Raw genomic sequence first — 17,525 nt, 5'->3', positions numbered from 1 at the left:
TAGGAAGTATTTAGCTGTAATACTCACTGTGGCTTTATGGTTCACATAATGACACAGTAATGGCTTCTTAACTCTTTTATTAACAGAACCTAGTTAATCCCCTATTTTAGATTGTTTCTATTTCTTTACAGTGACTACTAAAAAAGTGACTGGATGTCATAGCACCTGTTTTGAAAGCATTCTATTTACTTAGGCTAAAATATTAAGATATAAAAAAATTTATAAAGAGAGAAAATACACCAAGTATATTTTTAACATTATATCTCAAAACCTGGTATATATTGATGATCTAAGAAATATGCTATTTAGTAATGATGTTTTGATTTTATGTATTTCTTTAGTTTCTTAAGTGTTACATATGGAGATATTAAAATATTTGTTGTAAAGTCTCATTTTATATGTCAGAAACCAAATACCTACTAATTTATTGTAAAAATTAGAATAGAGTTTTAAAGTAGCTTTTCACCAATTTTCTTCTTTAAAAAACATTTTTATTGACTTTAGAGAAAGAGAAAGAGCGAGAGCAAGAGAGAGAGAGAAACAGTGGTTGCCTCCCACACTCACCCTGACCAGAGATCAAACCCGCAACCTGGGTATGTGCCCTGACTGGGAATCGAACCGGAGACCTTCCCCTAGGATGACACTCAACCAACTGAGTCACACTGGCCAGTTCTCCACAGATTATTATCTTATAATTGTGGAAAAATAATGGTAATACATTTCTTATCATTACCTTAAGCTAATTTGACTTTTTATATTGTAGAATTTTCAAATTCTCAGATAATTTTTTGGGTATTAATCATCACTACTAACTTCAGAGCCTGTAACCCACACTTTCTGATCTCATTCCCCTTTCTCCTAATTTCTGCTTTCCCCAAATCCTCTCTTCTCTCCCATTTCTCACCAAAGGAATTTCCTTGAAGAAAAAAAAAAGAAAAAGAAAAACCAGAGGACTTTGTACCTGGTAAAGAAAAATTAAATCTCCTGCAAGAAATGAGTTAAAGGACTGGCAGGTGAAGGAGACAGAAGCCTGTGAATAATGCTTCACATTCTCACTTTCTCGTCACTTTTCTGCCCTAACACATTTTTGTCTCTCTTCAACTGATGGACATCATTCCACTTAGAAAACTTCTATTAAGAACCTTCTATGTGGGATACAAAATACACACTCTGTCCTCAAAGGAAGGAGTTAAAAGTCCAGGAAGAAGAAAGTCTAACAGTTTTGATGACAGAAGGAGTATCTACAAGAAAAATTAAATTTCTGTGACTCCTTGTAGGGGTAAAACAGTCATTAGTAAGTGACTCTCCAATTTATAAAAATAAGGCAAATTTGTCAACAATTAGGATTTGTGTTTACTTTTTAAAATTCTGGTAAAATACACATAACATAAAATTTACCATTTTTACCATTTTAAAGTATACAATTCTGTGGCATTTAGTGCATTCACAATGTGGTGCAACCACCTTTCCAGTTCCAGAACATTTTTATCACCCCAACAAGAGCCCCGTGTGTTAAGCAGCCGCTCCTCCCTCCCCGAGGCCTGGGCAGCCACTGGTCTGCTTCTGTCTCTGTGGATCTGCATTGTCCGGACAGTTCACATAAATGGAATCATTTAATATGTAGCCCTTGTGTCTGGCTTCTTTCTCTCAGCATAACCTTCTTAAGGTTCCTCCATGTTGCAGCATATATTGGTACTTCGCCTTTTTTATGACTGATAATAAATATGCCACTGCATGGATACCTCACCTTCTGTTTATCCAGTCATTCTTCTGGTTGTTGAATATTGCTGCTATGAATATTTGTGTATAAGTTTTGTCTAAACACTCATTTTCAACTCTTTTGGAAATATAACTATTGAGTAGAGTTGCTGGGTCATATGATAATTATGTTTAACTTACTGAGGAATTTCCAAGCTGTTCCAAGCAGCTGCACCATTTTATGCACCTACCAGCAGTGTATGCGGGGTCTAATTTCTCCACATCTTCACTAACACTTGTGTTTTCCATTTTTATTATGGCCATCCTAGTAGGTAACATGCTAGCTCATTGTGCTTTTGATTTGCACTCCCTAAGGACTAAATGCTGTTGAGTATCTTTTCATATTTGTTGGCCATGTGTATATCTTCTTTGGATAAATGTCCATTCAAGTCTTTTGACCACTTTTAATTGGATCGTTTGTCCTTTGGTTACACAAATAGGAATGTAGCCTTAAAGATATGTCAAGAAAGATATATTCCTAGGTTAGGTTATGATTAACTAGCAGAATGGAATGAAGAGTCCAAGACCCTACCTACAAGAAGATCCTTCCTTAACTACTTTGGTGGTGCTGTACAGAAACAAAGTGGAACCACACAGACAGAGGGGGGAAAGTGGGGCACTCTTAAATGACCATTCAAGGGGCCTAACATCCTTTCATACTTGGTAAAAATGCTTTATCAAACCTTCCATTAAACACATTCTCCTTCCTTTTGGATGCTTCTCTCCCCCTTGCTTTAAAGCAATTTCTTATAGTTGCCATTAACCAAATTTCACCTGTATATAAAGATTTCTGTAAACAACTTTTTATTTGCTTAAGGCTTTATATACCTAAGGCTGATCCTATAATTTTAATACACAGAAATACCGCTTTATGTATAATTCCATTACATTTTAAAATCTGTTTTCTCTTTACGTTAACAATAATGAGGAAAAGCTGCATATCAGCCTCAAAGTAGAATGCCCTAAAGGTACTAGTATGTTCAGTTCAAAGAACTGAATGTTTATTAACATCTTAATACTTCTAATGCCTACAAGCCTGCAAATGTACCTAAACTATCAATTTTTTAAGTCCAAAACATAACTTTTTAAAAATTCTTACATTCTCTTCTGGCAACAAATAAAACAAGCTGTGGAAGAATGTCCCTTGACAACTGCTTCTGCCAGGTCGTCATTATAATTAGCCAGCCTGCCAAGAGCCAAAGCAGCAGTCTGTTGAATTGTGGGGACCACATCCAGAAGGAGAGGCCTCAACAAAGACACTACACTTGAGTTAAATTATGAAAGAACACAAATCATCAAAATTTACATTAAAAAGCAAACACACACTTCAGTATATGTGCAAATAAGAAAATTAAGGGGAAAAATCAACAAAAACAAAAATTTAGCCCTAAAAACTAATGGGCCTTAGCCAGTTTTGCTCAGTGGTTAGAGCATGCAGACTGAAGGGTCTCAGGTTCAGTTCCGGCAAGGGCACGTACCTGGGTTGCAGGCTCGATCCTGCTCTGATCAGGCCGCCTATGGGAGGCCACCAAGCGATGTGTCTCTCTCACATTGATGTTTCCTTTTCTCTCTCTCCTTTCCACTCTCTCTAAAAGCAATGGAAAAAATATCTTCAGGCGAGGATTAAAAACAACAACCAAAAAAAAACGAATGAGATATTTAGAAGCATGTAATTGGCCAAATACAGAATAATACAATCTGTAATTATCAAAGAAGCAGCATAGTGTGGAAATAAGAACGGCTTTGGGGTTAGAGAAGAGTTTAAATCCCTGATTGGCAAATACTAGCTATGTGACCTGACAGGGCTGTCCGTACAAATGCAAAGAGAGGTTGTGAAGCACATGGTATAATGCCTAGCACGTAAGGGGGGCAGGGCTGATTCCCCCACCCCCATCCCCCAGCCTTTGCAATTCTATCTTTCAGGGCTGAGTTCAGATTCTTTCCTCTCAATGAAGTCTTTCATTTGTGTTTTATTTTTTTTCCCTCTCTCTCTGACTGTTGGGTCTTTTCTCTGATTCCAAATGAACTTAGAGTTTGTTACAGAAATTTTTGTTAGGATCTATCTGAGAGCCAGGGGAGCTAGGAGGGCCATTTGGCTAGGACCTCATATTCATGAAGGGCTGCAAATCACATTTCTGACATTATCTCCAAATAAATAAATTATTTGACATAAAAAAGTATATTGTATTATCAGGTTTGATAATATTCATTTTAGGATTGAATTCAGAGTCAGTATATCATCCTCACAATAATAATAAAAATAGTTTATATTTATGGAGCACTTATATGCATGCATTGTTTTAAAGATATGTTTTCCATATTAATTCACTGATTTCTCATAACAAACCTATGATGGAGGCCCTATTATTATGTCTATTTTACAGATGAGAAAATTGAGGTTAAAAAAAAGGTTTAAAAAAATTGTCACACAAGTAATAAATGGTGGAGCAAGGTTAGAAATTCTGATATTCTTTATTGATAATTGCTAAATAAATAATATGTATTAAAATTGAGGAGGTAGGGAAAGGAAGACAAATAATAATTGCATTTTGGTCATTTTATTGACTATTCCAACTCTTTATATTAACTTTGCCTTATTAGACAATATATAAAATAGCCAATGGCTATTTGTGCTTTATGACGGTGTTTTACAGTTACAAGAAAAGTAATGATGTTAATGATGGTGTTTTAGTCTAAGGTTACAAGAAAGGTAATGATGGAGTTCAAACTGGAACAAAGTGCTCCTTTACTTTCTAAACTTTATGTAATTTACAGCAGGCTATTCAACTGATGCTATCACATCTTTTCTATAAAAACATATTCCAGTGATCTATAAAAGCATATATTACCAATATTCTTTTATAATGTTACATCCAGAAACATTTGAAATGGAATAAAAAAAAACCCAACATTTACAATAACATTTAGAATTAGACTAAAGTAAGATAAATAGTACTACCAAGTAACATAAACTGAGCATAATGATGCTTATCTCAGATACATTTAATGATGTGACCTGTGGCTTTTCATAGTTTCCTTTTTCACTTAGTGACCATTTTTATGTCTAAGTTTGCTTGGTTAGATCGTCTTATACAAGGCCACAGTTGCAAGTTTAAATCCCACACCAGCTGGTTAACTTTGCAGGCACAAAGCACTCCTGCTCATGCCCAGGTCATAGCTCCTATCAGACAAATCAACATGCCTATGCTCATAAGTGTTGCTTATATTATTATATGTACTTTTTTCATAGAGGTACTTTCTGAAATCTCTCACAAAAAAAAAGTTTAAAGCACAAAATTAGGTATTACAACTACTACCAAGTGTTAACATGGGTCCTTCCTAGAAAGTTGGGTTTAAAATAATTTGCTGATCTCCTTTGTAGTTTGCTTTATTACTTCATTTTTTTAAAAAATTGTGGTAAAATATGCGTAACATAAAAATTACCACTTAAACCATTTTTATTGTACAATTCCAATGATGTGTAATCAATGCCACCATCCCGAAACTGCTAAATGATTTCCTACAGAAGCTGCACCATTTTACATTCCCACCAGCAAACTGCAAGGGTTCAGATTTCTCCACATCCTCACCAACACTTACTCTCTGGGTTGTTTTAAAATAATAGGCATCCTAATAGCTGTGAAGTGGTATCTCGCTATGGTTTTGATTTTCGTTTCCCTAGCACTAACGATGGTGAGTGTCTTTTCATGCACTTGATTACTGGCCATGTGTACATCTTCTTTGTTGAAATGTCTATTCAAGTCCTTTGCACCTTTTTTAATTGGGTTGTTATTTGTTGTTGAATATAACTTGATATTTTTATAGTAAATATGCATCATTTAAAAAAGAAAAGCTAAAAAAAGAAAAGCTAAATTTGTTAACATATATTTAAAGTTTCATAATAAATACATTAATGTGGCAAAAAAGTGTAAAGTATAAGTATGCTTAGACAATTAAAAAGGTATTTAGCTTGTCAAAGGAATACCATATGTATTTTCTCCTCCATCTGGCTGAGGAAAAATAACGTCAATAAAATGACACATAATCCCTTCCCTTCTACTCCTGATTCAACATCCAAGTTAGGCTTCGGCATGGAAACTTCTGCTCTATCATAGTTTCCCTGTATTCCTTAGTCTAGACAGTAGCATGATGAGGATTTTTAAAAATTTTTAAATCTCTGAACTTATACAAGTAAAAGCTAAAGCTTCCATTTAAAATATCTTTGTTTGGAGGGGGGCAGGTAGAAGAGAGTAAATGGGTGATAAATGGTGATGGAAGGAGATTAGACTTTAGGTGGTGAACACACAATATACAGATGATGTATTATAGAATTGTACACTTGAAACCTATATAATTTTATTAACCAATGTCACCCCAATAAATTCAATAAAAAGTAAAATATCATTTGAATAAGATCATTCTTATTATAGAAAATATGGCCCCTAATTTCTACTCCTTAAATCACCTCTTAGTGCCTTATCATTATTAGTCCCCAGGCACATGATTTTTCTCTCTTACACAGTTTAAGCATGGAGACTTTGTTATTTAATTACAGGTTTGTCCTAAAAATATAGGTAATGAGCAAGGGACACAGAGAGACAAAAGGGAAAAGGGGAGAGAAAGGGACAGAAGGGAAGAGAAGGGGAGGAGAGGAGAAGGGAAAAGAAGTATATATAACATGAAAAGAAATTTTTCCTTACCTGCCTGTCCATTGAAAATTTAGAGTCCAAAAATTACAGTAGTTGGAATAGTTGATCTACTATCTGATACACTAGGTCTCTGGGGAGCAGCTAATGACCTCTTTGGGGCCTCCACTGAAGGAGCCAGCATGATCTAATACCTAATATTAAAAATAATTCATATATTGTACTCTAATATTTATAAAACAATTTAGTCTACTCTATACTCTGATAAAAAGTGTGAAACTATTTTTGAAATTTAACTTATAGGAGAAATCTTTACAATCCCCCTTCAACTTTATAGCTTTGAGCTCCGTTTCTATTTCTCTTGTTCCAGTGCTATACCAATACCTACACTGCAATCCAGTTATGCCCAAAACAAAAACAGCCTTGCTGACCCTGATCAGGGTTTACCAAGTGGCAAGGAACAGAACTACACACATGAGTCAAGGCAGCTCTTACTCCCAAGAAACAAATAATCGAGTGCAGGAGATTATAGAATAGCCTCAAAATAATCACAGCTCTTTCCTCTAACTTCTTTCAACGCAACAGAGGCCTAACTACTTTGATGTTGCATGCCTGCTGCATATGTAAATTAGAAAGGGAATGTCAAACATTTCCAAAGACAAAAATGTTACCCGTTCATTCTCATATTACATATATATAATTTATATACATATTACCTCAATCTTCTGTTTATAAAGATATTTAATATCTCAACTTTGTTTCTTTAAAAACAAGTTGTAAACTGGGCCTTCGGGCCCATTTAAGTCATAGTAACAATTTCTGGTTGCCCTGGTTATTTCTTATCCTTGTTTTGTTTTTCAATTTTATTTATTTTTATTGTGGTAAAATATACAGAACAAAACTTATTATTTTAACCATTTTTAGATGTATAATTCAGTGGCATTAAGTACAGTTGTGTAACCATCACCCACTATCATTTCCAGAACTTTCCATCATCGCTAACAGATACTCTATACAAATTAAACACTAACTCCCCATTTCTCCCTCCCCCCAGCCCCTGGTGACCTGTATTCTACTTTCTGTTTACTGTAAATACCTCATATAAGTGGAATCATATATTTGTCCCTTTTTGTCTCACTTATTTCAAACTTAGCATGTTTTCAAGGTTCATCTATTGTAGCATGTACCAGAATTTCATTACCTTTGTAAGATGAATAATATTCTATTGCATGTATACACAACATTTTGTTTGTCTATTCACTGGTGATGGACATTCAGGTTGTTTCCACCTTTTGGTTATTGTAAATAATGCTCATATGAACATTGCTGTACATGTATCCATTTGCTTCCCAGCTTTCTATTCTTTTTAGTGTGTACCTTGGAGTGGAATTGTTGGATCAAATGGTAATTCTATGTTTAATTTTTCAGGAACCACCAAACTGTTTTCCACAATGGCTGCAGCATTTTACATTCCCACCAGCAAAGCACAAGGATTCCAATTCCTCCATATTCTCAGCAACATTTATTTTTGTTTTGACTTTTTATAATAGCCATCCTAATGTGTATGAAATGGTATCTCACTATGGTTTGATCTGCAATTCCCTAATGACTAGTGATTTTGAGCATCTACTCATGTGCTTATTGGCCACTTTTAAAACTTCTTTGGAGAAATGTCTATTCAAATATTTTGGCCATTTTTGAATCAAGTTGTTTGGAGTTTTTTTGTTGTTGGCTGAATATTAGGAGTTCTCATATGTTCTGGATATTAATCTCTTATTAGATATATGCTTTGCAAATATATTCTCCCATTCTGTGAGCTGTCTTTTTACTCTTTTGGTATTACCCTTTGATGTCATACTTTATATTTTTTGACTTAAATGTGAAGTGATTTCTACCATATATATTCTTTATTTCCAATTTTATTTAAAATTATCATAAACTTATAAAACATGTTCAAAATTTATTATTGCAAATTTTTCAAAGCTTTAAAAATGTAAGTTCCAACAAATGTTTTATTTTTATCTAAAATTACTTTCTATATGACCACTTATTATGAAATTGCCACTCTAGTTCATTCAAGTTTTAGAAGAAGTGGTTTTTATACACAATTAATCAATGCACAGCAAAGAAATCACCTCTGACTGTCAGTGTTACTACCTACTCAGGCATTCTGTTTGGAGTCCATTGGGACTATAAAAGAAACTTCATGCTTTTAAAATAGAAGGAATCACTTGTCCTGCTTATTACATGACTGCCTATGTTGACAGACAATAGACTGAGGTCATTAAAGTCCTGTATTTGGAGGTAAACTGACTGGGTTCAAATCTGGGTGCTTCCAATTTATAGCTGTGGGGATCAGCAAGGTTACTTTAACATCTCTGTGTCTCGGTTTCACCATATATAAAAAAATGGTAAATTCTAGAACTACCTCATAAAATTGTTGTGAGAATTTAAATGAGGGAAAATTTCTAAAGTGTTAGGAACATGAGTCAGGACAAACAACAAGGCTGTAGTAATAAAAACAGCATGGTACTGGCACAAAAAGAAACACATAGGTCAATGGAACTGAATAGATAGTTCAGAAATAAATCCATGCCTATACAGTCAATTAATCTATGACAAAAGTATCAAGAACATACAATAAGGTAAAGACAGTCTATTCATAAATGGTAGTGGGAAAATTGGACAGATACATGCAGAAAAAATGAAACTAGACCAACTTCTTACACCATATCAAGAATAAACTTTAAATGATTGAAGACTTAAATGTGAGGCTTGAAATCATAAAAATCCTGGAAGAAAACATATGCAGTAAAATCTTGGACATTTCTGGAAGCAATATTTTTTCTGATATATCTCTTTGGGCAAGGAAAACAAAAGAAAAAAATAAACATATGGAACTATATCAAACTAAAAAGTTTCTGCACAACAAGGAAACCATCAACAAAATCAAAAGACAACCTACTGAATGGGAGAAGATATTTGCCAATCATGCATCCGATAAGGGGTTAATATCCAAAATTTATAAAGAACACAGACAGCACACCAGAAAAACAACCCAATTAAAAAGTAGGTAGAAAACCTGAACACACACTTCTCCAAAGAAGACATACAGATGGCCAATAGACATATGAAAAGGTGCTCAATCATCAGAGAAATGTAAATCAAAACCACAATGAGATACCACCTCACACCTGTCCAAATGGCTATTATCAATAAATCAACAAACAACAAGTGTTGGCGAGGATGTGAAGAAAAAGGAACCTTCATGCTCTGTTGGTGGGAATGCAGACTGGCAGAAAACAGCATGGAGGTTCCTCAAAAAAATTAAAAATGGAATTGCATCATAACCCTGTGATTCCACTTCTGGGAATATATCCAAAGAAATCTGAAACATTAATTCAAAAGAATATATGTACCCCCATGTTCATTAACCAAGATATAAAAGCCATCCAAGTGCCCATCAATAGATCATGGATAAAAGTGCTGTGGTGTGCATACATAATGGAATACCACTTGGCCACAAAAAAGAATGAAATCTTACCTTTTGTGATGACAGAAATGGACCTAGAGGGTATTATGGTAAGTGAAATAAGTCAGACAAAGAAAGACAAATACCATATGATTTCACTTATATGGGGAATATAAAGAACAAAGCAAGCAAACAAACAAAATAGAAATAGACTCACAGATACAGAGAACAGAGTGTCAATTGACAGAGGGGAGGGAGGTTAGGGGGGCTGGGTAAAAAGGTGAAGGGATTAAGAAGTACAAATTGGTAGTTACAGAATAGTCGCAGAGATATAAATAATAGCATAAGGAATATAGTCAATAATATTGTAACAACTATGTATGGGACCAGGTGGATACTTAAAATATCAGGGGGACCACTCTGTAAAGTACATGATTTTCTAACCACTGTGCTGTACATCTGAAACTAATACAGAATGTTGAATGTAAACTGTAATTGAAAAAATATCTATTAAGACGAGGTGTTAAAAACACAATTGTCTTTGACCTCAAGAAACTTATAAAGGAACTGTGAGAAATAAACAAGTGCAACACACTATGATGTATGCAACTAAATAAGAAGTAGATTGTGCTCTGCAGACACACAGTAGAGCATCTAATCCAGGCTTTAAAGAACACAGAAAAGGCAATCTGGGAGCAGTGACATCTAAATTGAGATCTGAAGGCTTTTGGGCAGATTGCCTGCTAAAAAAGTGGAGGGACTAGAAAGGTAAATGGATTGGAGACTATTCCAACCAGAAAGAACTATTTAAATGAAGCTCAGAACCAAAAACAGTTTGATGTGTTGACAAAACTGAGAATGCAGTATGACTACAGTGCAAAAGAGGAGAGAGAAGTTTGGAGACAGAAGGCTAAGAAATGAACAGAAACCAAAATCCTGAAGTATTTTGCATTATATCTGAACATTAATGTCAGTGCAGTGACAGAACCAAATTTGTACTTTGTAAAGAAGGATCACTCTGATTACACTGGGAAGAAAGGATAAAAGTAGACAAGACTGGAGGCAGGAAGCCCACTTAAGAAGCTGTTCTAGGAACCTACACCAGATGTGAATATAGCCTGGAGAACAGCAATGGCAACAGGGAAAGAGAAAAGTGAAAGGTCTAAAGTGATATTTAGGAGACAAACTGATTAGTGTGAAGAAGATGGAATCGGCGATACTTCCCGGTTTCTGGCTTGGACAAGGGATGCATGATTGAGGCAGGCTGTTGAAGGAGACATGAAAAATTCATGAAAAATTCAGATCGGCATGAAATGTCAAGTGCGAGGGGAACATGGCAAGAGATAAAACTGGAGAGTTTGGTTGGGGCCAGATCAAATTTGGCTATAGGTCAAATTAAGATTGTGTGATGTTATCCTATGTGAAATAGGAGGCGAAACGGAGCTTTATTATTTATACTACTTACTCTCAGGGAAATAAATGAAAATGAAGGCTGAATAATTTCCAGGTCCACCATGTATGGCTGAGCAGGCTGTGTACTGCACAAACCCGGGGGATGCCACTCACATAGATCATGATATAAATGATACTCCCAAAGTCAAGCAAAGCACAGCGGCCATCCTTGACATAGCATGTTACATGGTTCTCTAGTTTGTTTCATGTGGATAAATGTCTTATCTCCATAGTAAAATAATAAGCATCTCTAGAGCAGAGCTTTGCCTTATACTTCTTTCCTGTTTCTCAAATTACCTAGCACAGTTCTGAATATACAGCTAACTCTTACTGAAAAACTTGGGGTCCTGGCTCTAGAAACCACCATTCACTTTGATTTTTACTACTCTAAGCACTACCTGTTCTATCACAGAGTAACTCCATTTACACTTACCAACTCTAATAGATTTAAAATTATTATTTCTATAATAAGATATTACATTTACATGATTATACTTTTACTGAAGCAAGTTTCATGACACTGATGAATTTTACACCTTGTTCTCATTTTCCTTCACTAGCCATTTTTTATTTGAAAATATTTAAATGTTCCTCCTTTGCATTTTTTTAGAGTAAGAATTTTCAGGACCTGATTTGGTTTCTCCTAGCCTCTGTGATTATATACTTCTGGCCACTATCCCTGCATTTGATTAAGAAATCATAAATTGTGGTATCACATGTCTGTTTGTTTTGTTTTCTGTGGAATGTTTTTTCACTGTCATAACTATCCAGTCAATTATGATTTTAGATGTTATATCCCTTACAGCACAGAGTCTTATAATTTATTTAAAAGGTCAGAATGAATCACAAAACATATGTATAGTCTTTTTACATTATGATCAAAAGTAACCTATTGTATTTTCATTGTAGTTAATGCTATAGTTAGTATCTAAATTTTGTTTGGTGATTCACTGTTAACTCGGCTGTTTATGAGTGAAGGGCTACCACACCTGATATGTCATTTTTGAGTGGGGAGAAGTGAGAGGAAGATGAGACTGAGAGACTGACTCATTGAACAAGCTAGCAACTCTTCTAAGAGGGAAAGGAAGCACAGCATGCATTTATTTACTTATTTAACATAACTTATATAGCATTTATCATTTTCCAATGAAAACTGGCCTATTGCCAGGTTTAGAATGCATATTAATGGGTATAATCTGCTGAACTGATATTATTCTACCATTAACATTACTATAGCTGTCTTCAGTGATTACTGTATTAAACCAATGCAACTGCCTGACTCCAGACTAGGTCACAGCAACCACCATCTATATATGTGGGATTTGAACTGAGTGAGCATGTAGAGCATACAAGTTATGGTAAGTTCAATTTATATATACTTTAGATGAAATGATTGGAACATACATGTTTATACTTACATAAAGAAATATGAAAAAGAGCTTAACTGTAGTTTTCAAATAAGCAACACTTTGTTTGCTTTAGTAATTCCTTTTGGACATATTAATAAGGCAAATCCTCTCATTAGCACATAAAAACACAATGAAAAAGAGCAGAGATTTAAAATGAAATAAAATTCCATTGATAATTTTCACCTTTAAAGTTCCTTTCACAGTGAATAAATTCAAAAATTCTTAACAACTGAACTACTAATTTATCATTATGCCTATATGGAAATGGTTTTCACATTATCTTGAATACATGGTATGTATTTAAATAGTTTATTATAAAAAGTAAGAAAACAAAAGCCTCCCAGGTATGCAGAAATTATGTCAAAGTCAGGAATAAAATGTACTAGTGTCTTAGGCTACCAAAATGAAATCACATGACTGGGGGAAAAAAGCTTGATCAGAATATATAATTGATGCATACATATAGTGGATCATTCAAAAGCATTTTTAAAACCAGGTGATTTTTTAAAAAGAATAAACCATTTGAATGTTTAAGTTAATTGACTATTAAGAACAGTTTTCATAACCAAACTTACAGGTTATTTTTTAATTAAAAGAATATATTAGAATATTCATTATCTGTCTCTATTTAAAATAACTAAAGAAGTGTGTAAATTAAATCTAGATAACATGAACTATGTTAAAATAAATTTCTCAGGAAAAGAAAAATCTTAGTGTCCCATCAAGATATTAGTCAATGAGTGGATAAAAAAGCTGTGATACATTTACACAATAGAATACTACTCAGCTGGAAAAAAAAAGAAAGAAAGAAAGAAAGAGAGAGAGAGAGAGAGAGAGAGAGAGGGAGGGAGGGAGGGAGGGAGGGAGAGAGAGGGAGAGAGAGAGGGAGGGAGGAAGGAAAGAAAAAAAGAAAAAAAGAAAGAGAAAGAAAGAAAGAAAGAAAGAAAGAAAGAAAGAAAGAAAGAAAGAAAGAAGGAAGGAAGGAAGGAAGGAAGGAAGGAAGGAAGGAAGGAAGGAAGGAAGGAAGGAAGGAAGGAAGGAAGGAAAGAGAGAGAGAGAGAAAGAGAAAGGAAGGGAGAGGGGAGGGAGGGAGGGAGGGAGGGAGGGAGGGAGGGAGGGAGGGAGGGAGGGAGGGAGGGAGGGAGGGAGGGAGGGAAAGGAAGGAAGAAAGAAATCTCACCTTTTGCAACAGCATGAATAGACCTGGAGAGTATTGTGCTAAGTGAAATAAGCCAGTTAGAGAAAGACAAATATCATATGATCTCACTTTTATGGAGATCTAATGAACAGAATAAACTGACAGACAAAATAGAAACAGAGGCATGGATACATGGAACAGACTGACAGCTATCAGAGGGGTGGGAGGTTGGGGGGCTAGATAAAAGAGGTGAAGGGATTAATAATATATATATGTATATATATATATATATATATATATACATATATATGTATATATGTGTGTGTGTGTTTAGACACAGACAAGTGTGATGATAGCCAGAGGGGAAGGGTGGTGTGGGGTAGGTGGAGGTGGGAAAAATGGGGGATGGGCACATGATGCAATGTGCAGATAATGTTTGATTGAGTTGTACACTTGAAAACTGTACCCCAATAAATTCAATAAAAATGAATAAATAATTTTTAAAAAGACATTAGTCAAGTGAAGGTCACTTTAAAACATTAAGTTATATTCCTTTTGTACTCCATTCCTTCATAAGCCATACTATAAGTGGAAATAGATGGCTATTTAAAATGTCTTATCTAAGTCACTTTTACTTTGGTGATCACTTAGCCTAACAGTTTGGATTGATTAAATTCCATAATATATTCTACATTGTACACTTATGAGAAGAGAAAACCTGCCACTAATATACTAAAGCATGATATTCTGTATCTTAAGTGTTATCTATACTTTCACATTTCAGTATCAAATTTTTAACATAATATAAGTAGCAAGTGTACATTCACAAAGGCCACTGAGTAGGACTGGCTGGCGGGGAGGGAGAAGCCTTTTTTAAAAGTGCATTTTTAAAATGTAAGATGCTCTAATAAACTTTAATTAGTCAGTATATATGAAACATTGTCTGTCCAGCACTGTTTTGAGTACTTTGAGGATTATACAAGCGTGCATAAAAGCACACACACATACACACACAGAAGAAAGTAAACTAATCCACATGAAACAATTGCAGAACAAAAGGTTATCAATTTTGAAATAACAAAAATTTTTTAGTGGAAAACAGATTAGTGGTTGCCCAGGGTTAGGGACAAGAGGGAGGTGGGTGTGGTTATAAAGGGGCAGCACAGGGGGCATCCTTGTGGTGATGAGTTTTTTATCTTGACTATGGTGGTGATGGATGCACACAGAATAAAACTGTATAACACAAACACACACACACAAATCAGTACAAGTCATGCTGGGGAAACCTGAATTAAATCAATGAATTATCAATGTCAGCATCCTGGTTGTGATATAATACCACAGTTTTGAGGTATATGGCATCTTGTATTATTTCTTACAACTACATGTGAACCTACAATTATCCCTAAATAAAAAGTTTTTTAAATGATTAGAAAATTCACTTTCTCCATTCTAAATGCATCTCCTGACCCCAAATAAAAACATATAGGGAATATCCAAAATCCCTCCCAGTGACAAAACGAAACAAAAAACATCTAGATGCAGCAGTAATTCCAAAAAAAAACCCCAAGTAAATACTATGTCTAAACATTCTTGCCCTGTCAATATGTTCTTAATTTTCTTTAAATTCAATGCTAATTTAAATGAATTTTAAAGATCATATCCAATAAATTAAAGGTTTCTCATGATGCAGTAGTGACAAAATGCTATCTTACTTTGAATTCAAATGGTGGTGGAGTCGTGCTGAGAGAGTGAGAGAGAGGAGGGAAGGGGAGGGGAGGGGAGGAGAGGAGGGTCACAATTATCTTATTTCTTTATTAACAGATAAAAGCAGATCTCACACACACACACACACACACACACACACACACACTTCCTCTCCCTCTCTAGTCTGCATGATTTCGGTCTGAGGGGTGAAATGTTAACACCTTAAGGATTCCTCAAAGCTAGGTCTTGACTGGCTTTGAATCTCCTGGAAAATATTCAGGCATATCATGGCTCTTTCACTAATGCAAGACAAGAAATAGTGTGTCAAAAGCTGTGGAATTCCTTTGGTGTGAAGAAGTCGAAGGTGATCAAAGGCAGGGTGAAGTGTCTGGGCACCCGGATAAAACGGGTCTGATTAGGGGAGATTCCCATTCACCTAAAATGACTTCCAGGCAATTCGTTTAGCTTCGACTTTCAACCTGACACATGCTTGGTAGCGATCAAGATGGAAATAGGGATGGTGGGCCCCTCACACCAACCTGTGAGCCTCACCCCCAAAGGCCCTCCTTGCCCTAAAGAGCCTGAATGCTCCCACAACCTTCGCAGTGAACTGGAGGAATTTAGGGACACTGTCCTCCAATCCCTACCCTTCTCCCCAAAACTCAGCCAGCAGGGGACAGGGGTGGGGTAGGAGGCCCAGGCATGCCGAGGGCTGAGGAGGGGAACCGGGGACTCGGTGCCAAGAGAGTCCCGGGGGCACAGGGCGGCGACAGACCCTGGATACGGGTGACGGGGGAGGCAGGGCTGAGGACCTGGGTGACTAACGACTCAGGCGCAGGGCAAGGCGGGGGCACGAGGTGACACAGCCCCCGGGTGCGGGGCGACACGGGTTCAGGTGAGGGCTCACCTGCGTTCTGCAGGGTCTCGATGTTTTGGGGTCTGGTCGCCAGCTCTGCCACCATCTGCACGAGCTGGGTTCGGGCTTTCTGGTACTGCTCGAACACTGCGGAGAGAGACGCGGTGGGCGGGCCGCCCGCAGCCCCCCGGTTCCCCCGCCCGCCGTCGGGGCGCCCGCCCCCGCCCCTCCCTTGCAGCACCTGCCTCCGAGTCACGGTGCCCGGGCTCCGCGCCGGCCACAGCTCGGGGCGACCGGGCTCGTCAGCGCCCAGCCTGCGCCTGCGAGTCCGAGGAGCCGACCCGGCGACGGCGACAGTGACTCGGCTTCCGACGGGAGCCGGTCCTCTCAGCCAGAACAGGAAGGCTGCAAAGGCCAGTCCCGGGAGCGACGTCAGTGCCCCGGGGCCCGCGCCCCAGAAGACGGCCAGCCCCGGGGGCACTCCGCCGGCAGGGGCGCCCCCGACGTGCCAAATGCGCCCATCCGAGGCAGGAGTGCAGCACCTCAAGTGCCACTGGCCTGATGGGTAGGGCGTCGGCGGGGAGCACAGGTTCTTTACAAACCGATCCCAGACCCACGCAGCTGCCTGACTGCACCGAGAGCCCCCAAAGCCGACAAAGCCCTGTGCAAGTGCAGCGAGGCAATGAAACCGGGGAATGGAGCTGTCCCGGCTTCCACAGTCAAGAGAAATCTCACATGTGGCACTGGAGGATCTGATCAACACCTTGTCAATGCAACCTGAAAGTCAGATGCTTCCCCCTTTAGTCCAGCTCGTATATACCTCACATCTCGGTTTCAGAATTCCCTGGTGGGTCAAAACGACGCCGACCATGCCCTGAATTATGCTGCCCTGAAAGCATTTAGTAAGCACTCCTAAGAGTCAAGGAGAAAAGCTTAGGAGGAAACAATGTGATGAGTGTCCTGCCTTCCCTGACTCTCTCCTCCTTCTACCTGTGCTATTTCCTCACTTTCGTGTGATTTTTAAATATTTTCACTTTTTAAAATTTAGGTTTTATTTTGTTGCTGAATGACATTCCCCCCACCCCAA

At 37.2% G+C, this 17,525-nt stretch overlaps 1 protein-coding gene across 1 annotated transcript in view; it reads right to left on the bottom strand.

The window, feature by feature from the left end:
• The window catches only part of SPAG6 (sperm associated antigen 6), a 56,834-nt gene extending 40,257 nt beyond the window's left edge, over positions 1 to 16,577 (bottom strand). Inside the window, 4 exon segments of the mRNA XM_087822536.1 lie at positions 2,858 to 2,878; positions 2,880 to 2,901; positions 2,903 to 3,022; positions 16,486 to 16,577. Coding sequence (XP_087678662.1) covers positions 2,858 to 2,878; positions 2,880 to 2,901; positions 2,903 to 3,022; positions 16,486 to 16,544 — 222 coding nt within the window. The 5' untranslated portion in view covers positions 16,545 to 16,577.
• Between the last annotated feature and the right edge of the window lie 948 nt (positions 16,578 to 17,525).

Source organism: Miniopterus natalensis, chromosome 1 (assembly GCF_054644295.1).
Source record: "Miniopterus natalensis isolate mMinNat1 chromosome 1, mMinNat1.hap1, whole genome shotgun sequence".
In the NCBI taxonomy this organism is placed as follows: domain Eukaryota; kingdom Metazoa; phylum Chordata; class Mammalia; order Chiroptera; family Miniopteridae; genus Miniopterus; species Miniopterus natalensis.
This window is presented reverse-complemented; position numbering and strand designations above follow the sequence as displayed.